The sequence below is a fragment of the Xenopus laevis genome, chromosome 9_10L, assembly GCF_017654675.1.
Source record: "Xenopus laevis strain J_2021 chromosome 9_10L, Xenopus_laevis_v10.1, whole genome shotgun sequence".
NCBI lineage: Eukaryota > Metazoa > Chordata > Amphibia > Anura > Pipidae > Xenopus > Xenopus laevis.
In genome coordinates, this window is record NC_054387.1 from 114,066,192 (window position 1) to 114,089,797 (window position 23,606).

The window sequence follows — 23,606 nt, forward strand, 5'->3', positions numbered from 1 at the left end:
ACTGTCCCCTTATTCAGCCCCTATGGAAGGAAGTTCAGGACCTTCTCTGCTTGCTGCTTTCCAGACCAGTGCCATTGGACCCGGTGGTGTTCTTGTTGGGCAAACCCCTGCCACGGATTCAGAAGAGTAGACAAGCACTTGTTAATCAAGTACTGACCGCCACCCGATTGGCCATTGCCGCTAAATGGAAAACCCGGACGATTCCCACAATGACCGAGATTATCAACAGGGTGAACAGCAACAGGTCTTTTGAGGCCAACATAGCCCACATCCAACATACAACAGACCGTTTTCTCAAAATTTGGTCCATATGGGACCTTCGAGGTATGGCACCCGCCCTGCCCCACTAAGATCCTCTGAGACCATCCCTGAGCTCACTCATATCTCTTTCCTGTTGCTCCCCACACCCACCCCGCTGCTATAGACTGAACTTGAACTCATACTGCCCTAACTTGAACCCTTGATGTTGTACCTTCTGCTTGATAATTTTTCTTTTGCCTGTTGTTTATGATATTGTAAACAGTGTCTCGCCTTCCCTATGGGAATTGCGAGCATTATTTTGCTTATTGACATAGATCTGGTTGTTGGCCATATCGGCCCTAGCTTTTGGTGTTTTTCTTAATGATACGCTGTATTAACATGCTACTGATGTCTATCTTGCTGTTTTCAGCTTTGTATAATTTTCAAAACCTGTCAATAAAAATGTAAGTTACAAAAAAAAAAGTCAATTGTAAGATGAACAACCCCTTTAAATAAATCTTAGAGCTGTCCAGCTGGATGTGAGATGTGGTTATCAAGAGACTTTAATGACCCACCCCGAAAAATTGTGGCAGCACTATTATAACACTATTATGGCAACCCAATTGACACATGATCCCACAGCTTGCACTGCAATGGGTATCTTCTACCCCTAGTCTACAAATTTGAGTCTACCATGGTGGATCATGCCGTAGAGGCAACTTCTTTAACTTCTTAATGTTTTTGTGGAGCTTCAGACTGCTCCAATAAATAACCCAATATTGTGCAGATAGAATGATTAACTTAGAGGTCTAGTCTGCTGTTAACTAGTCCTTATTCATAGGATCTCTCATAGTTTCTACAAAGGTAGTTACCCCAGGGTTGTCTCTCTTCTCTGTGGGATTCCCTACTCCATGTTCCTGGTACCATGCACCCTCCTCCTTGTTGGAAGTTCAAGAGATCTTTCATGGCTAACCCTTTCCTTACATACCTCTGGGGGATATAATCTCACATCCTTGTAACATTGGGTATTCCACTCTGGGTGCATGCCTACACCTAACTGGAGCTACAGCTCTTCTTACTTCTTCCTACACAAACTTTACTATCTAAAGCTGTAGAGATAGATAGGGACTGGCAACGATAGTGGAAGGCTATTCCCTACATTTCTCTGACTCTAGTTAATACACCCACGCAGCATTGTATATGCCAGGGTTGTCTGAAAATTCATCTCTGCTAAAGATGACAGCTTTTTCTAATAAAAATCCCTTAGGAATGATTTTTTCATTCAAACGTTAAAGTTAAGAAAAAAGTTTAAAAAAAATGATGATGTATGACTTTATCATTTCAATACAATGCATTGCTTGAAGATTTCACTTATCTGTCCATGGAACATGGAAAAAAGATGGATGGCACTGGTGTAATTAAAATGCCGGGTTTGAGCATTTGAGGAATAAAATACAGAATACAGTGTTTAGTTCAACCCTGAATATTTGGCTTGGAGACACATCTTAGTTAACTGAATCCCGGGAAAGAAACCCCAGTGTTGCTTCTAAAATTTGCACAAAATACCCTATAGGCTGAAGCTCATCCACTTCCATATTTCATCCATATTAAATCTCGACAATAGCTTATGGAAGAGCCAGGGAAAATGGATCTACATGAAAAGCATTTCAAGTGAGGTGTCCCTCGCTTCATTTATATGTAACGAAGAAAGAATCATGGGAAGGATACCCGGAAAGGATTCCTGAAATTTATATTTTAATGGAATAGTCTGAAGTTCACATACTGTAGTTTAGGGGGTGAGCCTTAGCCTACAGAGTATTCAGTGTAACTGTATCTGTGTTTCATTAAAACTATTTCTTCTGCTTTCCATAGTAATGAAGACAAGTTCTCCTCATTGGAAATACTAGACTTCTTTCTTCTGATTTGTTGACATCTTTGCCTGCAGTCAAATTTGACATTAAGGTGACCATACGCGGCAGATTTAAGCAGGGCCGATTTAGCCAAACTGATGCCGCCATACTGCACTAGAAGAGCTGAAATTCCCATTCAAAATAGAAATGTCTGCTTTTAAAGTTTCTGAGTGTTGTCACTGGAGGATAGTTTCTCAACTCGCCTCTTGGTAGCAGCACCCCTGGATTTAAGTTGAGGATTTGGCCTGTTCAGACCAAGTTGGTAGCTTATCTGCCTATGTATGGGGCCCTCTGTTGGGCATGCTCAACCCATATCTTGGGCAGGTTTAAAAATCTCACCAGGGCAAGCACCACGTCAGCTTGTTTATGTGGTCATTGCCCCAATGGCCTGTACCCCTATAATTATGGTACGATCTTTTGGCTTTAGGACCAAACATTCTAATCAGCCTTATATTGCTCACCTCAAGGTGAGCATATTGTGGAAAGATCCACTCATTTGGCAATCTCTTTTGGCCAGCTTTAGGAAATCACATTTACAATTCACTGCAACAGTGATAAGAAGGATCTTCTGAAAATCTCGCCTTCCTTTTATCTCTCTGTTCGGCCTCTTTCTGTTTGCTAGGGTCAATAGGATAAGTCACCATAAAGTTATGTGTTTATACAAAGATATATTTCTAGGTGAATTTACTCTTCTAAGGCCATATCACTTATTGACTTGCATTTGTTTGTTTGCCACAAGACACAAGGGATTCATTTCATCGATTCCAATGATGTATTCTTCATGGGTCATTTGCCACATGACATTATGTCTTCAGGTATAGCTCCTCGGAAATATCCAGTGCAATGGAAATGTTGTAGATATCATAATAAGTACCTCAATAAGGTGCTGACGTAAAGGAAGAATATACAGTAAATTACACGTAGGCTTGATCCACTGGGAAGGACCTTGAGATCACAGCAAAGAATTCAAACATGTTATCTAATCCCACACCATTAGGGTGATAATGATCAAGTCCTACATTTTTTTAAAATCCAATTCCTCTATACTCTGATATAAGGTCTCAAAAATGCATAGAATGGGTAAATATCACTCTAAGATATGAGTAACATAATTGGAAATGTGACTAATTAATGCAGCCTGAAATGTTGATGTCAAGTGAGCCTGATTTTAGCAAGTGTGCAGGACTCATATGGCTGAGGCAGTGGTTTCTGAACTGTGATGCTGGAGCACAGCAGAGGAGGCTCAGATTGAAGGCCAGTTAAGGTGGCCATAGATGTAGAGATCCGCTCGTTTAGCGATGTTGCCAAACAAGTGGATCTCTCCCCAATATGGCCACATTTAAGTAGGCGATATCAGGCTGATCTGATCGTGGGCCCTAGGGCCCAACGATCGAATCATAACGGATCCGCATACACGCATAGATGCTGCCGTGATCTGACAGTATTTTTTAACCTGCCCGATCGAGATCTGCCCGATTTTCGGCCAGATATTGATCGTGGAAGCCCGTCAGATGGCCCCACCACACCTTAAGAGTGAGGTCTGGAGAAAAAGTATTTTGGCTCTCTAAAGGTGGCCATACACAGGCAGATAAAGCTGCCGATATCGGTCGTTTGGACCAATTTGACAGCTTATCTGCCTGTGTATGGGGGCTTCCGACAGGTCTTCCCGATCGATATCTGGCCACGATATAGATCGGGAAGGTTTGATGTTCAACCGACCAACCCGTCGGAGCCCCTTGGCGCATCGTAATTCGATCGTTCGACCATACGGCCGAACGTTCGAATTACCCCCGATGTAGCCATGCCGTTAATGGCATATCGGGAAAAGATCTGCTCATTTGGAGATGTCGCCAAACGAGCGGATCTTTGAGTCTATGGCCAGTTTAGATTTCCCTGAAAGATCAGTTTCCATTAAGCTTTCAACTAGCATGAGTTATTCAGGTTGTTCTTGATATTCTTGGAACTATGGCTGGATGACTTATATATCAATGATTTCCTTTTTCTCTAACCTTGTGATGAGCTAAGGTGGAGCAATACTAACGGGTGGAACTTACAAGGGGTGCCTGAACTGCAATAGTCCCATCTATTTAAAGAGGAACTCTGGCTTCCAAACCAAAATTTCATAGAGAGGCTCACATAACACAGAAACCCCTAATACATTCATCACAATTACCTGTTTCTTCAAAAAGTATGAATAAATGCAATTTTCTATGCTGCAATCCAGCTGTGTAACAGTTCTTCTCTTTCTGCATCATTTGAAATCCTGGCAGGGAAGGAGGGACTAAAACACTGATGTTACAAATTGTAACAACTTCTCGACAGCTTACAGACAGCATGCAGGAACTACATAACCCACAATGCATTGCACTGGGATGTTCCTTTCCTTATTGAAATCACATGTGCAGGGAATTGTGGGGTTTGGAGGATGCAGGCTGAGGACAGATGGCTGTTGATACAAAGTAACAGTAGTCAGCCAGCTCAGCAAAGTAGTCAGAGAGATCAGCAGGAGAGCAGGGGGCTAGGCTTAGGGAACTGTCAGAAACCATTAAAAATCATGAAAAGTCAACATATTTTTTAAATGATGTATGTTACAAAGTTGCTTGAAATTATGTTTACCTTTCAAAAAGCTTTATGTTTTTGTGGCGTTCCTCTTTAATAACATTGCCTTTGTTTTTAGAACATTGGTGATAAGGTATGATGATTTGTGATAAGGATTTCTTTTCAGCAAGGGTGAGGTCTGGAGAAAAAGTCTATTGTCTCTCCTACATATACCTGAAAGCTCAGTTTTAGTTAGGCTTCCAACTAGCATGGGTGATATAGGGTCAGGACATATCTGATGTTTTAGATATTCTTGGCACTACTGAATGACTTAAAGTATATATCAATGTTTTCCTATATCGTTAACCTTGAGCTAAGGTGGACCAATACTAAAGGTTGAACCTACAAGGTGTGCCTGAACTGCAATAGTCCCATCTAGCCCCATTTATTTAATAACATTGCCATTGTTTTTATAACGTGGGTGATGAGGTATGATGATTTATGCTCAGGGTTTCTCTTCCTTTGCCATCACAATATAGGTGACTTAGGGCAAAATCAAAGGTAAATCTGATTTCTTGCACATAATTAGACAAAAGGGGCTGCCGGGAGAAAAATCTCATTCCTCCAAGAGCACATAGCAATTTATTCAGCTGCACAGACATCCCCTCCTTTCACATTTTATTCACAACTATATTTAAAATGCAGAGACCCAAGCGGGTAAGAGTCATAATATGAAAGCTTAAGAAATAGATCCACCTGGATGGTAATTAATAGACTGTCCTCTAAGAGATCAATAATTGTGATCAGAGACATAATGAGAAAATCTATGGAGACTTGTGATGAGATTCTGGAGGTGTCTTGTGCTTCTCGCTCGCTCACGTTTGCTCTTTGATTTATTTAATCTCTGTAATGGCTAGGTGCGCTGAATACCTCCAAGCTCTTTGTGACATGTCAGCTGGGAGCTTTGTCAGGCTGACCTAACAGAGCTTCAAATGCATTAGCCAGAGCATGGACGTCTGATAACCATGCACAGCAACTTAATGTGGCCCCGGTACAGCTCCAAATGAGTCCAAATGAGTGAGAGCAGTACTGCTGCTGGAAAGAAATAATAGGCATTTCGATACAAGATTTGAATGTGATGCCCACATGCCATGCATAGCAATTTAAGACATGGATGGTCCATGGAAGCTCCAAAGATCACCACTTCAAAATAAAAAAGGGATTAAGGGATTGACCGAATTCATAACTTTTGGATTCAGCATCCGCCCCAAAAGATTTATTTGAAAACTAAATGACTGTGATTCAGCCAATCCCAAACCAAACCCTGGATTAAGTGCACTCTCCATGCTCAATGCATGTAGGGGTAATTCAATGTAATAGCGGCTCAATGTGATCCAAGTACCAAAGCTTCGAATGTATCAGTCATTGTAGAGGTATGAAAGAGCAATTCCTGGCAGTTAAGCAAAGCACATATCCAAAGTTATAAATGCAGCAGCCGGCATAGGGAAAGTGGGAAGTCGTGCATAGCGGTGTAACAGACACCTAACGCTGCACATTGTTCAGCAAACACATGGTTATTTGATAGCAACGCAATGTACCTTGATGGGAACTGGATATTAATAGCATTGAAATTATCAGGCAGTTTTGTGCTTTCCATAGAGGTGTCTTTAGGGAGTCTAAATAAGGACGGCTGCCCAGCACCGCACCTATTGTGACCCTACAGATCAGTGGTTGTAACCATTATTATTATCTGCACTCAACAGAGATTATACATGGTTCACACCAGTCCCTCCCCAGTAGAGTTTACAGTCTAAGGTCACATTCACACACAGTAGGGTCAGTTTTATTGTCAGTTAACTTGCTGTATAAGTATGGAGTGTGGGCGGAAACTGGAGGAACTTGGAGGAAGCCTAAACAGACATACGAGAACAAATTCCTTGCAGATAGTGTCCTGGCTGGAACCTAGGACCCCAGCTCTGCAGTAGGAAAAAACAGATAAAAAATCAGGTTAATAAGGCACAAATAATACATTAAATCAGTGCTACTCAGTCTGTGGCCTGTCAGTCATTATTGAGTCTGGGTATCTGAAGCAAGGAATGTAGCCTACCAGTAGTCATTACATACCAACCTGTTAAGAGACCTGTGTGATCCAGTTGGGCAGACCCGTGCCCAACCAGGACCAGATAACTCGCAACCCAATCCGGACGCACTGGCTCATTATCAAGGTCTCTGTCCCCGTTACCTGAATTTACGCAAAACTTTCAACCAACCTGGAACCTATGCAAACCAGAAGTAATGTCACTGGTAGACAAAATTGACATCACTTCAGAGGTGGATCAACCAGGCCAGGGGAAAAAAGTTACTTTTAATTTCAGGTGATGGGGTTATACTGCACAATAAACCTTGTTCCATGTCTTCCAGTGCCACCAATCCATCATTTTCCCTTGACTTTCGGCTTAGTTTTTTTGGATCTCTGTTTTAATGGAGTTTATGTCATTACATACTTTACAACAAAGGTTACATTAAAGGAGAAGGAAAGTCATCTTGCACTTGGGGGTGCCAAATGTTAGGCACCCCCAAGTGATTGTATTGACTTACCTGAAACCCCGAGCTGGTCCTATCAGCAGAAAATTGCACCGGCCCAGGGTTATACCAGTGAGCACCATGGTGTGATTCTCTTCCGTATTCCACTTTCTTCGCGTGGCTGCGCATGCACAGTAGAGCAAAAAGCTGAACCTTAACTAAAAAGTTGGCTATTACCTTCTACTGCGCATGCGTCTGCCCTGGGAAATTTGAAGAAAGAGGAAGCCGGAATACATGAATCAGACCTGGGCAGACAGAGTCACAGACGGCACCCGACGCTACAAAAAGCGGTGAGAGTGTTTGTGTAGCCATACTTTGTGTTCGCTGGAATAACCTCGGGCCGGTGCAGTTTTATGCTGATAGGAGCACTGGCCCGGCGTTTCAGGTAAGTCAATACAATCACTTGGGGGTGCCTAACGCTTGGCATCCCCAAGTACAAGACGACTTGCCTTCTTCTTTAAGCAGAATAAACAAAATCATTGAAGCTTTAAGGTATAAAAAGATAGGGAAGCTGAATATTACAAATTTCAAATTCCTTTAAAAATGTACTAGATTAATTATAGATAGAGCCAACTGTATCTAGACATTTGGTTCAGATGGTTGACTATGTCCCACCATGTTCATTTACATAGATCATTATTAGACCCTCTTCTATGAAGTGAAGGCTGTGAAATGCTGTAACTGTCAAAACACAGTCTGTTTCAACTGGCAATATCCCTTTAAAATGGAAAGTCTACCCTACATATAGCTAGCATTTATTTGGCATGTAGAGAGAGGTTATCTATGAGGATTTGCACAGAACATTCTCAACCTTTTTTCAGTTTTCCATAGGAGTAGAAGCTACCATATCACTTGCCGTGGCAGAGGTATTCTGCAGGGACATCAGTGGGAAAAGCATAATGTATTTATGGATGAATAGTCTCAATTTATTAATGGAATCACATTTTCATGCATACTTGACCCAGCTCTCATAAATATTCAGATATGGAGGAAAAGGAGAATGGATGTCCCCTACATTGCCAGAACCATAGAACAAGCTGGTTTTGATTACATTTACAAATAACTTTAAAACCACTGAAAATGGGTTGAATGTATGGTGGAAAATTGCTTAGAATTAGGTTTTCTTTCAGTACACAAAAAAATTTTTTAGGTGAAGTTCCCCTTTAAAGAAAAAACATAATACCAAGATAAGTATGATGCTTGGTATGAAGCCTTTACCTTTTCTGCAGTTGAATCATTCCCTTTTGAGGTTAGTACTATGCCATGCACATTGAGCCCTCAAGCTCTGCTTGGTAACCTCTAAAGCTACAAAGGATCTTATTTCTAGAAGAGATATAAGAAATTCTAATGAAAAGGCAAAGTAAGGCTATACCGTCCCTTGGGCAAGGAGATTGCAGCCTTTCAGTCTGAGACAAGGATTTGGGTTGACAAGGAACCCATGGAACACTACTAGGGTTGCCACCTTTTCTGGAAAAAAATACCAACCTTCCTATATATTTATCTTTTTTCCCTATTAATAACATTGGGATCAACCATCATTTTTACCTGCCAGGCCAGTAAAATACTGGCCAGGTGGCAACCCTAAAAGCTACTGATAATTTATGGCAAGCTCAAAACAGTAAATTGCTTGAATGCAATTAATATCATGTATCTTATTAGCTGTGGTTCAAAAAGGCATGCATTCATCAGGTCTTCCTTTCCCTCAACTACTCCCTCTTTAGAGTCCCACAGGAATGCAAAAACAAAGGCCAAAAAACATTTCTGCCTTCAGAATGAGAGCTTCTCAAGTCTGGATAGTATTATATGTATTGTTTACAGCAACCTCATATTTTAAGGTTTTCTAGCAATTATTGATATTGCCAGCATGAAAGCTTCACAAACAGAATTTTACAGCTTCTCCCTGTAAGAAAACATCTGCACGGCTGAATATGAAGCCTCCTTTCTTCTGGTCAGTTGCCCTTATGTCCTTTGGAGAGATCTTCTGGTCAAACAGAAAAAGAATGTCTTATATGTTAGGAAACCCATCAATGTCCTCTTCTGCGAATGATTTTCCTTGTAGGCCAATCTAGTCTAGTCTAGTCAAGCTAGATAGAAGTGGCTTGCTAAATGTTTAGGAGCATGCCTGGTAGGTTCCTGGTAGAACATATAGAAGTTCATCTGGTAGAACATATAGCAGCTAACATTCTTCCTTGCTTTGAGATGACCTCCAAATATTTCCCATAGTGTAGCTACAATGTATTTACCTAGGTACTCTTGGATCTCATGGCAGATAGCAGCACTTTCAACTTGCCAAAACCTGCAGCTGCAGACTGGTTCATTCTTGAGCAACATCATAGATATAGTTTTATCCTTCAGTTGTTGACATAGTTTGTGCCAACTTTCAGCAATGCAATGAATATATAAGGTCCAGTGTCACCCATAGAATTCAATTCTGTGCCCTGTCACACTCTTGCTTTGGAGAAGATGACCTTTGAGTTCCCCAGCAGCTACTCTGTCTTCTGCCCTTTTTTGTTATGCCCGAGACGTGCACTGTCTTAAACAATCTGTCTGTTGTGGAAAGTGGAGCTGACATGCTGTTTTGCATGCAGAAGCCAGTAACCTTTGCTACACCTGTACTTTCTCTAGTGCCGTGTCTGGGAGCAAAGAGGTCCGTCTAGCAGCCTAGAACAAGCTGTTAGCTTACAGAAATCTCTGAGCTCATTCTGACAGCCCTCATATTGTGCCGAAGCTGTGCCTGGCAGCCTAAATAGATCTGCAATCCAAGGATCAAAGAGCCTTGTTGAGTGTCATTCATTTATGCAGAAAAAAAAGGTGTAGGGTGTGCATAGTAATATGATCAAATGTTATTCAGAGTTGGTGCAAAGGGTATTCAGCAGCTGCAGACTAAAGGAGAATGCATAAAAGTCAAGGAAAAATAATACCCTATTTATATATTAAGTACAGCTTATGTTACAGCTACTTTTATATTGGTAAAGCAGGGCTGTCAGATCTTAGGTTTTATAGATTTTCAGCCCATTCATGTTTGTCTTATGTGCCGCAGTCGGAGCCATGGCCTCCAGTTCTGATTGATTGGCAGCTGCTTGGTCTCATGTGCTGGCAGGGTCGGACTGGGGGGCCCGGGGCCCACCGGGACTGCTGTACAGGGGCCCCCTCCGGTTCCCTGCACCCCTACTAAAATGCGTCGGCCCAGCAACACCGCCGCTTGGCGCGTATGCGCAAGAGCGCCGTTCTGCGTGCATGCGCTGGCGGCGCTGCGCATCGCCGGAAATTTTTTTTTTTTATCTAGAAATATCTAGAGAAGGGTTCTGGCCCAGCGGGGGCCCACGAGGGTCGGGGCCCACCGGGTTTTTTCCCGGTTTCCCGCCGGGCCAGTCCGACACTGTGTGCTGGTTCCACTTTAAATGTTTGCAAATTAGTGTTGGACAACGAAGAGAGGAGGAAGTGTCATTAAACCATGAACAAGTTGGGAGCTCATGAGTTCCTGTTGGAGTTTGATGCTATAAACCAAAAATATTGTGGACCTAATAGAACCTGTGCATATTATTAGTGATGGGCGAATAAATTCGCCTGGCACGAATTTGCGTTTTGCTGCAAGCGAATAAATTCGCAAATCTCCCGTGAAAATTCTCCAATGAAAATTCACTGGTGAAAATTCGGCGGCGTCAATTTCCGATTTTCACAATTTTTTGGTGAAAACCTTCAAATTTCACGATTTTTGAGTGAAATCCTTAAAATTTCATGATTTTTGAGTGAAACGTCCAATTTTCACAATTTTTTAGTGAAAACCTTCAAATTTCACGAATTTTGAGTGAAATCCTTCAAATTTCACGATTTTTGAGTGGAATCCTTGTAATTTCACGATTTTTGTGTGAAAACGTTCGAATTTCACGATTTTTTCGGGAACTTTCCGTTTTCACGATTTTTCACAAATTTTTCGCCCATCACTACATAGTATCTAATGTAATTTGCCATGTGACAGAAATGTATTTTGCCTTGTTGCAACCTCACACCAGATGTGAGCAACGATGAAATAAAGGCTTTTTAATGTATTTTTGGCCTCTATGGTGCTGTTCATCAAGTTTTTGTGATACATGGTCACTAAGTACATGCACCGGCTGTGAGATTGATCGAGGAATTGTGCTGTTTCAGAGTTTTCCTTTTTGGTTTTAAACATGTGGCCAGTAAATTCTGGCTGTGCATTTGTTGTTATGGATTACTGCACCTGGGCAAACTCAGTGTCTTTTATTACATAACCCCATTAATAATTCCCTTAATTAGAATTAATTAGTATAAGTAGGAGACCTAGGAAGTGGTAGTGTTCCATGTGAAGGTTAGGCATGACCTCCATATTGGTCCAGCAGTGTCAGGTGGGTTACCTACTCATTAAAATAAAGGAGCCTAAACTATAGCCCCTTTAGACTCTACGTGCTGAAGGGGGTGATGGTTGCTTGAGCCAAAACCTTAGTAACTAAGATTTCAGAAAGGGTCTTAGTCAGAGACTGTGCAGGTGGTAGTGTTCCATGTGCAGTCTAGGTATGGCCTGGGAAAGAAGGGAGCTCCATATTTGTCCTGCAGTGTCGGTCCAGCCAGTGGCATAACTATAGAGGAATCTCTATAGCAGGGATCCCCAACCTTTTTTTTTTTTACCTGTGTGCCACATTCAAATGTAAAAAAATTGTAGAGCAACACAAGCATGAAAAAAATTCCTGGGGTGCCAAATATGGACTGTGATTGACTATTGGTAGCCTCTATGCGGACTGCCAGCTTACAGGAGGCTCTCTTTGGCAGAACACCTGTAAAATTGTGCCTTGAGGCCACTGCGAGAAACATTCAAGGGTCTAAGAGCAACATGTTGCTCGCGAGCCACTGGTTGGACATCACTGCTCTATAGCTAACAAGAAAAAAACCCTCCCCAGCCCCTCTCTTACCTGCGTCAGGGAAGGGGGGGTGCAAGTTGGCACAGGGCGGGAAGTGTTAGGAGGCTGGGAGTGGGTGGGAGAGTTGGGCAGATGGGGATTGGAGTGTGCTGGGCCCCTCTAAAGATTTTTTTTGTGGGGGGGGGCTGGCGCACTCTACTTACCACAATGGGTCCAGCACTGAAATTAATTCCAGAAAGGGTCTAAGTCAGAGATATAGGACCTAGTGTTCTATGTGCAGGTTAGGTATGACCTAGGGAAGAAAGGAGCTCCATGTTGGTCCAGCAGTGTTGGGTTGGTTACCTACTCTTTAAATGATAGGAGCCTAGACTATAGCCTTTTTAGACACTTGCTGGAGGGAGTGTTGGGTGCCTGTCCCAAAGCCTTAGTAAACAAGAAGTGATAAGATCACCTCATTGAATATGGACAAAGGGTGAGTGAGGTTTAACCTTGGTAATAACTTATTCAGGGATTAAGTGTCTTGCTTTGGCTAGCCAGTAGAGGAACCAGAAGCTCCAACAAGGAGAGCAGAAGGGTGTACCCTAGGCATATTCCTCAAGGATTGTTGAGTATAGTCTCAAGGATAAAGAGACCAGCAAGTGGCTCCAATTAATATTGTGAGGTTTAACACATGTTGAGTGAGTACTGCTTCTGGTTGTAACGTCTACCTTGACTTTTGATGAAAGTCTGATTTGAGATTAAGTTCCAGCAATAAGAAGCAGTGAAGTGGAGTGCAGTTTATAATCCCAGCCTGTTTCATTTTGGTGATCTTTTTGTAATAATCAAATACAACCTGCTAATGGCCTCCTCCATCCCAGCTACCCACTGTATATAATGATACAAAACTGATACAGAATTGAAGGCCATAAAGGGGAATACTGTACAAAGGCATAATGCAGAGAATACAGTAGTATCTGGGAACATACATTGATAGGGATAGAGGAACAGAATTATAAATTCCAGTAGACTGAGAATACATTCCAAATTGTTTGCCTTTAAACCCTGAAATTGTAGTTCGGTTTGATTAAGGGGAACCAGCCTAAATGCTCCACTTTTCTGGCAGTTTCCTGCTCAGTGCGGCTGCACAATACACAGATAAATCTTCTCCCGACAGGCTTTTGATTAGGAAATAATTGCAGCAGCTGTAGCTTATTATGAGATTTTTAATGAATGCAACTTTCTGTATCTAGTTTGGAATTTCACCTTAGACCAATTACTTCAAAACAAATTAACTGAACTTAAATGCCTGCATAAATGAGACAGGATCAGAATATATGCGCTGTGAAAGGCACCTACGTATAACGGCTACTTTAGGTTTTAATGGCGAATACTTAAAGGAGAGTGCCAACTGAAATTGATGAAATCTTCTTTTTAATGAAAATTATACTATGTTAATAAGTAGGGCTTATACTACATTTTTCTATATATTAAACCTGCACAGCATATGGTAAACTTTTGCCAATATTTATATACTTCTTGATACTTTAGTGCCCTCCAATGAGAGGAATCGTCAGAATTTTCTAGTACAAGTTCGGACAGTAGAGGGCAGAAAGCATACTTGCTCTTCTAAACACTACTTAAATCTTAGCATATAGGTCAAATTATTGGGATTAGGGTGAGCACGTATTATTCTTGGAACTATGGCTGATGCAGCAATGTCTTCATGAATCTGTAACGTTGGTATATCCCAAGCAGGTCTATCACAAAATGTTCCACCTCCAATGGACCTTTAACCAAAATTGCTAAACAAACCATTTGGTTGGTATAGAGTAGACCAACCATTTGGTTGATTGTCCAACCATATGGTCCCCTTAAAGGTTGACCCTTTGATGATGGACCTTCTTGGTTGCACAACCAACTAAATGGTTGGTCTACAGTGTATGGTCAAATAACCAAATGGTTGGTCTACACTGTAGACCAACTATTTAGTTAGTTGTCCAACCAAGAAGGTCTATCACCAAAGGTTTGTCCTCCATGGGGACCTTTATCCAAAATGGTTGGATAACAAACCAATTGGTTGGTCTAGACCAGGGGTCCCCAACCTATTTTATCCGTGAGCCACATTTAAATGCAATAAAAGTTGGAGAGCAACATAATCATGCAAAAAGCTCCTAGGGGTGCACAATATGGGATATGATTGGCAATTCGTAGCCCTTATGTGGACTGGCAGCCTTCAGGTAACTTGCTGCAAATCTGGTTTTTATGCAAACAAAACTTGCCTCCAAACCAGGAATTCAAAAAGAGGCACCTGCTTTGAGGTCACTGGGAGCAACATAAAAGGGTAGGAGAGCAAGATGTTGCTCACGAGCCACTGGTTGCGGATCACTGTTCTAGACCAACCATTTGGTTGGTTATTCAACCATTTTGGTTAACGGTCCCCTTGGAGGTTAATCTTTTGGTGATGAACCTTCTTGGTATATAACAATGTTACATACCAAGATTTTCAGCAGTTTTCTTGTTATCTGAGCGTATAGCACCCTGGATTTCAAGCTGTAGACTGTAGACTGTACAACATGAAATCCAGGGTGCTGTTAGCTCAGAAAACAAAATTAAAAAAATCAACCAGCCAATAAAAAAAAGCCTATATAGGGTTCATTTGGTCAACAAATAGCACTAGCTACTGTGCTCACATAGCATTGGGACTTGCTTTTACTAAACAACCTTGGTTTATGCAGAGAACAACCTCAGCATAGCTGAAACTACTCTTTGCAGCTCCTTTATAAATTGTTATATATTCACATGCAAAAATCGGCATATAGAAATTGTGCTGACTGCAGCTTGAAATGCAGTGCTATGCCTTTCCGATTAAATAACATTCATGGGCACAGGAGAAGGACAACTTAAATGTCGCATTTAGTAGACACGAATCAATGAAATATAGTTAATTGCTAATATTAATTTTTTTCTCTTTTTTTTTTTTGTTTTATGTAATGTTGTTATAGCTCTGGCTGCTGTCACTTACCAGCGGCTGTCACTATTGAATTGTTTCCAGGGAAGGCGTCTGCTGAGGTCAACAACCCTAGCAACTAGGGAACACGTCAGCAAGTCAACATGAGTTGGGAACTGACAGCAGCCAGGGACATATTGTTATGGAAAAAAAGAACCATTTAGACAAGCTGCAAAAATATTTATTTTTATATGGATGCCTGCTAAATACAGATGTGGGATCCCTTGCCCAAAAACCCATTATCCAGAAAGCTCTGAATGACAGGTAGGCCATCTCCCACAGAGTGTGTGTGTGTGTGTGTGTGTGTATATATATATATATATATATATATATATATATATATATATATATATATATATATATATATATATATATATATACACAAAAATATTTCTATGGTTTAAAAATGAGATCCTTTTTTTCTCTGTAATAATAAAGCTGTAGCTTGTACTTAATAGTTAATAAGCATACAATTAGTAGAATTATGTAGATTTTAATTGCAAATTGCAGAAAGATCCCTTATCTGTAAAAGCCCAGGTTAGGGTTGCCACCTTTTAGCCTGGTGGAGACCGTGCCGGGGGCAGGGCTGTGATGTAGATGGGCGTGGCTGGGACATGGAGAGGGTGGACCTATGATTGGCCAATCGCCGTGTCAATCATAGGGAATCCTGCCCGGTTTTCCAAATTAGGAAGCATATCAGTTTTGACCCGAGCAGCCATTCAAATTACCGGGTCAAAACCGGACAGGTGACAACCCTAACCCAGGTCCTAAGCATTCAGCATAATATATCCCATGCCTGTGCTGTGATATGTATGAATGTGAAAATCCCATTAAGATCATGTTATCACCAAGAGGGCACAACTGCTGTTGTAGTCACAACCTGTTGCTGCAATGCTCTTAAGCTCTCAGTACTAGCATGTTCCTTAGGAAATATGCCCCACAACACCCACTTCCTCTAGCAGAATAGGCAGGTATTATTATCAAGGTGTCTGGGCAGTGTCGGACTGGGACACCAGGGGCCCACCATAAAACCTTAGACCAGGGGCCATTCTCAGTACTATTGTTCTTCATCTCCACAATCAACTTCTATTTCTCCTAGTCTGTTTTCTTTACATACTATAATCTGTTATTCCATCTGTTTAGCCTCTTTGTTCTCATAGAAATATGGAATGGCCATGAAATAGGCCAAAAGTTTAGCAGTATGAGGGCCCACTGACACCTGGGCCCACCGGGAGTTTTCCTGGCATCCCGGTGGGCCAGTCCAACACTATGTCTGGGCTCCTCTTAAACCCATTCAAATGCTTCCAAATAATATCACTGACCCATTTCTATGGCCAAGTTCAACCAACCATGTTCAACCAACCAACTATGACCATGTTCAAATGACAAATCATACATATATATGTGGCTAGGAAAGCAAATAAAACAATGCAATTGTCCTAATTGTTGTTTTTTTCCATGGTTTTAATATTTCAAGGGCTACAAATCATAGACTAAACTGCATCATTAATACATGGAAAACATGTATGATATAAGCAGCTTCCTTCTTCTCTAGTAATTAGATCAGGGGTCCCCAACCTTTTTCCACCCGTGAGCAACATTCAGATGGAACAAGAGTTGGGGAGCAACACAAGCATGAAAAATGTTCCTGGCTAGTGCCAAGTAAGGGTTGTGATTGACTATTGGTAGCCACTATGTGGACAGGAGCCTGGTTTTTATACAACTTTCAAGCCTGGAATTCTAAAATAATCACCTTCTCTGAGGCCACTGGGAGCAACATCCAAGGGGTTGGGGAGCAACATGTTGCTCACGAGCTACTGGTTGGGGACCACTGAATTAGATCATCCGAACCTTAGAACCAGGGATGGATCATGGGGTAGGCAGAAGAGTCAGAAGAGATTGGCAGAGGTGAGATAACGGACCAGGTGGTGGCGATAACAAATGGACTGGGGGGGAAGTGGGACAAACCTACTTGGCCTGAATCTGCTGAGAACCAAATAGCTGCTTAGATTTAGGGGCAACTGGCTGTGTCTGTGTATCGTTAATATGCAGTCTTTTTTAAAAATGGTCATCCACCTGTTTGACTAACACCATCAACTGCATCCCTGGTCCAATGCAACCTTTGGCTGTTGGGATTTTGTTCCTAGTTCAGTCGATATGTGAGCGAGCTCTAATCAGATACTTTTAATTGTGGCCATAGATTTCAGTATTTACTGGCCAATAGCCTTGATATGAGTAGAGGCCAAGTTAAAACCAGTGTCTGCCCAGGTAAGACCATTTTAACTCAAGCCAGGCTTTAGAGCATTAGTCCCACACAACTCAAAGCAAGCCTGTCCCTAATTGTGCTAGTGGCATACTTTTTTCTGCATTCTTTATTAATACCTTATTTGTTAACTTCTCATCTAGAAACCTGATGCCTCGATCTCTGGAGCAACAAATAACAGTGGAAAAAACTCCCAGCTACTTTGTGACTCGGGATGCCCCTAGAAGGATCGCATACATGTCACCCCGTGTCAAGTTGATTGTGGTTGTGCGGAATCCAGTTACCCGTGCCATTTCAGACTACACCCAAACCTTGTCCAAAAAACCTGACATTCCCAGCTTCAATGAACTGGCCTTCCGCAACAGGACCAGCGGAGAGGTAGACACTGCCTGGAATGCCATTCGGATTGGGCTTTATGCTTTGCACTTACAGCCCTGGCTTAGTCATTTCCCCATATCCCAGATGCACTTTGTCAGTGGAGAGCGCCTCATCATTGACCCTGCCGGCGAAATGGCACGAGTCCAGGACTTCCTCGGCCTCAAACGTCTAGTCAATGACAAACACTTCTACTTCAACAAAACCAAGGGGTTTCCCTGTCTCAAAAAGCCTGGAGGTGGTGGAGCACCTCGTTGCCTGGGCAAATCTAAAGGTCGAACTCATGTACAGATTAACCCAGAGGATATAGAACAACTGAGAGACTTTTACAGACCTCATAATATAAAGTTCTATGAGACTGTTGGGCAGGACTTTCACTGGGAATAGGGAAAAGGTATGGAATGTTTGTGATAGCACAAATTCTGGTTCGGAAGCAGTGAGTTTGATGGTCAAATAGGGAAAAACTGTAATATGATGAGCAAAATCAAGAAGCGAGACACAAAAAGGCATTTCTTCGATGAATGGGTTTTCAGAAGGAAAGCCATGCTGGTAGGCTAATAAATGGAACGGTAAACAGAAAAGCGTAAAGGACAAAGGGAATAGGGAATTAGTATCCAATCTCACTTGGATTGGACTGAATGGAGATGATCAATCTCACTTGATGAGACTGAATGGAGATGGTGCAATAGAATGGAAACACTAAAAATATATAGGGGCTCATGGGTTTAGAATTCTACCCATATCAAGAATTCGGCAATTAGCCATGATCACACTGGTGGTATCTCTCCACCTGTTCCTGAACTACCATCTCAGAGGCTGTTGTGGCATAATAGCAACTGGAATTTGGCAACAGATGTAGAGGAACAGTTTGCCAATACCTGGTCTAGTCGCCAAACAAATCAATGTGAATTGGTTACTATGGGTTACTACACCAGTGCAGTTTTGTACTCATGCTAGTAAACGGGCCCTACAAATTACTCATGAATCCCCTTTCAATTAATTCCCAATATTAAATACTATATCCAGTGATACTTTATTATTTATTATTTACAAGGAAAACAGGTAGAGATCAAAGGCTACTTCTTAAAAGGGGCATAGATCACCCAGAGCAGTGTTGCTCCATCCCAGTGTTGCTGATCAACAGCTTCCATCATTCTCTGACATATTAACAAGGCTTAAAGTAGCAATTCCCAATTAAGTGTGTCATTGATCCCTGTGGAATGGTCTGGATCAGTTCTTGGGGGGCCTCAGTCATTAGGACAGATAGGGCGAGATTTGAGGAGAATGCCTACTGGCTCTTCTAGATACTCATGAAAGCTTAGCATGAAGGTCAAATAGAGAAGGATTTGGTGGTGGACATTTATTTGCTGCTCTATGTACTATGGCTAATTGGCTGATTAAACAATGTTTCCATATATATTGTAACCTTGTTATCAGTTTAGAGGGAGCCATTCCCAACCTCCACGGAGGGCTTGAACAAACAAGTCTAACAAGTTATAGTCAAGCAGCCATAGAGGTAGATTCTTAAAGCAACAAAAGTTTTCCAGGTTCTCTGTGGTCAATAGCCCAACTGATGCAAGAGTATTCTTCAATGCACCAATGACACTGGATTCTCGCTTCTTTGTTTCATACAATCATTCCCATAGACATTAAACAATATTTTTCTAGCACTGAACATTTAGGGGCAGATTTATTTTTTTGAAAATTTGAATTTCAAGTTTATTTTAGTGTAAGTCCATTTCATTTGAGTATGTAAAAAGATCAAAATTCTAATTTCTAAATTTTCATGTAATGTCCCTTTGAGAATTCGAATTCGACTATTCACCATCTAAAACCTACCGAATTGGTGTTTTAGCCTATGGGGGACGTCCTACTATGAATTTGGAGTCATTTGGTGGACTTTTGGATTGATGAATTTTTTTTTGGAGAAAAAACTCAAATTTAATTTGAGCGAATACAATTCGAGTTTGCGGGTCGATCCTATTGACCCGAATTTAAAAAATTCGATTTATTTTTTTAAATACATTTAGATTAGTCTTTGTTTTCGAATTTTGAGTTTATGGGAGTTTTTAAACTCGAAATTTGACCCTTGATAAATCTGCATCTTAAACAGCACTGTATCCACCTTTCTGTAGGGTAAATACAGTGCAATATTGCCAAGCTTGTCTGATAATCAATATGTTGGGTTCTCATGAAGAATGAGATGGTTCTAACTGAAGAATCCTGTTGCATCTCTAATTAAGTTTGGGTTGCCTCCTTGGAAACTTTAGGGAGGTTTACATCCCTTTTATTATAGTGACTGGGGTAAGGACGGGTTAATGGGAGTTGATATACACAGGTATTTTTCCAGCTCCTTGCGTTTGAAGGCCAAATGCCCAGACGGAATAAACTGAAGGGAATGGCACTGTGAGCACTCCATGGGAGCCCAGCCTGCACTTCGTGATTGCACTTTCATTAGGAGACAGCTGACACACACTGTATTACGGAGCCGTAGAGCCAGCACTAAGCAGCACATCAGGGGGCACCTTAATGCCCATCATGCAGCAACAGGCAAGCAGCAAGAATACAGCAATTTACTTCCAGAACAATGGCACAGGATTAGCAGAATAGCATTTTCACAACACGGGAAGATCCATAACAAAACATTTCTTTGCCGGGAAGGGGTTCTTAAAAGCGAAGAGGATCTGACCCCAGGGGCAAAGACATCACTCACTTGTGAACAGGTGTCATTCAGCTGCATTTGGAAGGCAAAATCTTCTCTCCAATATTCCATTATATAGAGAGTAAAGCAGCAAGGCATAGCTTACTTTGTGCACAAAGATCCTTCTCTCTGTTTCTTGGTTTGCATGCATGCATATGGGTGGGAATGCTTCCCATGTTGCTCACATACAGTTAGGTCCATAAACCTTTAGACAGAGGCAACTTTTTTCTAGTTTTGGTTCTGTACATTACCCCAATGAATTTTTAATGAAACAACTCAGATGCAGTTGAACTTCAGACTTTCAGCTTTAATTCAGTGGGTTGAACAAAAAGATTGCATAAAAGTGTGAGGAACTAAAGCCTTTTTTAACACAATGGGGCTCATTTATCAACACTGGGCAAATTTGCCCATGGGCTGTTACCTATAGCAACCAATTAGATTGCTGCATTCATTGTTCTTCTTGCAGCTGGCTTTAAAAAGCTAATCACTGATTGTACATTCTACAGTTTGGTACATCCTGAGAAAGAAAGAAATCACTGGTGAACTCAGCAACCCAAAAAGACCTGGACGTCCATGGAAGACAACAGTGGTGGATGATCACAGAATCATTTCCATGGTGAAGAGAAATCCCTTAACAACAGCCAAACAAGTGAACAACATGCTCCAGGAGGTAGGCGTATCGATATCCAAGTCTACCATAAAGAGAAGACTGCATGAATATAAATACAGAGGGTGCACTGCAAGGTGCAAGCCACTCATAAGCATCAAGAATAGAAAGGCTAGATTGGACTTTTCTAAAAAAAAAAACATCTAAAAAAGCCAGCACAGTTCTGTAAAAACATTCTTTGGACAGATGAAACCAAGATCAACCTCTACCAGAATGATGGCAAGAAAAAAAGTATGGAGAAGGTGTGGAGCATCTCATGATCCAAAGCATACCACATCATCTATAAAACATGAGGCAGTGTGATGGCTTGGGCTTGCATGGCTGCCAGTGGCACTGGGACACTAGTGTTTATCCATGATGTGAATGAATTCTGAGGTGTTTAGAGACACACTCAGGGTTATTTATCAACACTGGGCAAATTTGCCCATGGGCAGTAACCCATGGAGACCAATCAGGTTGCTGCATTCATTGTTCTACTTGCAACTGGCTTTATAAAGATAATCATTGATTGGTTGCTATAGGTAACTGCCCATGGGCAAATTTGCCCAGTGTTGATAAATGAGCCCCACTGTCTGCTCAAATCGAGCTAAATACAGTCAAATTGATTGTGAGGGGTTTCATAATGACCCAAAACATAGAGCCAAAGCAACCCATGAGTTTATTAAGTAAAGAAGTGGAATATTCTTGAATGGCCAAGTCAGTCACCTGATCTGAACCCAATTGAGCTGCAATTCACTTGCTGAAGTCTAAACTTCGGACAAAAAGGACCACAAACAAACAGCAACTGAAAGCCGCTGCAGTAAAGGTCTGGCAGAGCATTAAAAAGGAGGAAAGCCAGAATCTGGTGATGTCCATGAGTTCAAGACTTCAGGTTGTCATTGCCAGCAAAGAGTTTTCAACCAAGTATTAGAAATGAACATTTTATTTTCAAATTACTTTTGAGCCTCTGAAATGAAGTGATTGTGTTAAAAAAAAGGCTTTAGTTCCTCACATTTTTATGAAATCTTTTTTGTTCAACCCACTGAATTAAAGCTGAAAGTCTGCAGTTCAACTGCATCGGAGTTGTTTCATATAAAATTCATTGTGGTATGTACAGAACCAAAATGAGTTCTCTCTATCCAAAGATTTATGGGCCTAACTGTAGTTTACAGAAGAACAGCACCTGTAGTGGCCTTAAAAGTGCGGTGCCGTTCTACTGAAGACAATGGAGAAGGACTCAGCCACTCAATAAACTATGCCCTCAGAGTCTATTTATACATGGACGATAAAATCCCTCACACAGATATACTGTATTCTATATTTCACCTAAAAGGGAGCCGCTAGATAGATTAGAAGATTATATTTCCTCTGTGGGGGCAGCAGACTGGAACAATAACAAATCTATTTGTGTAATAAAATTCCATACCAGAATATTGATGTGATTTTGTGAGTTGTGTTTCCTCAATCGATAGAAAATGCCATCCGGCGAGGCCTTCCTAGAGGCAAAAAGAAAGAATGGAGAGTTTCATTTCTAATAATTTGTCCTATTGCATCCGATTGATCGATGATAAAGACCATTGAAATTGTAGGGCTAACTGTTCCGTGAGGAGTAAAATGTTTGACAATAGGACAAGAAATAGACATGTGCAAAATTAGCAGTTGACATATTGGTTTGAATTCATATGGACCTTGATTTTCATGGTTTCATAAAGATTTGCTTTGATTCATGCCATCATGTCCCCGATTCATCTCAACGGATTCTTCCATCTCTTTTTCAGTGGATATTGCTTTAAAAGGAATCCGTCAGAAGTGTCCTTGTTGCCTGCCTTATGGCGACCATTCTGCTGCTAATGCTCTGAAAGAGATGGAACACTGAAAGAAAACAATGTATTATTATAAAGTGCTGACATATTCTGCAGAGCTTTACAGAGATTCTGCATCATTCACATCAGTTCCTGCCCTTAGTGGAGTTTACAATCTAAAGTCCCTATGCCATTCACACGCTGTAGTCAATAGTCACTATGTCTTGAGTGTGTTCACTTAATTATTATTATTATTATTATTAACATGTATTTATAGAGCGCCAACATATTTTGCAGCGCTGTAAAGTAAATGTGTTTATACAACAAAATCACATGAATTACTTACGTAGAACATATGGAGTTGCATACATCACAACCAATACTGATACAAAAGGTGAGGAAGGCCCTGTGCAAAAGAGCTTACAATCGAAAGGGAAAGGAGTAAGACACAAGGTATGGGAGTGGGCAAGATCAGAATTAAGTGAGTGAGAGATGTAGTACTGTATGTGGTATTGCATTTGATAGTTAGGCAGAGTGAGGGTAGGCTTCTCTAAATATTTGCGTTTTAAGAGATCTTTTGAAAGCAGAAAGGTTGGAAGAAAGTCGGACAGACCATGGGAAAGAGGAGGGGCGCAGCCCTTGCAAGTTCTTGAATGCGAGCATGTGAGGAGGTAATGAGAGAAGT

At 41.3% G+C, this 23,606-nt stretch overlaps 1 protein-coding gene across 1 annotated transcript in view; it reads left to right on the forward strand.

Annotated features, from left to right (window-relative positions):
• The window catches only part of hs3st2.L (heparan sulfate-glucosamine 3-sulfotransferase 2 L homeolog), a 30,963-nt gene extending 11,316 nt beyond the window's left edge, over positions 1-19,647 (forward strand). Inside the window, exon 2 of the mRNA XM_018236459.2 lies at positions 17,541-19,647. Within this exon, the coding sequence (XP_018091948.1) occupies positions 17,541-18,159 (619 nt within the window). The 3' untranslated portion in view covers positions 18,160-19,647. The remainder of the gene's footprint in view (positions 1-17,540) is intronic.
• The last annotated feature ends 3,959 nt before the right edge of the window (positions 19,648-23,606 follow it).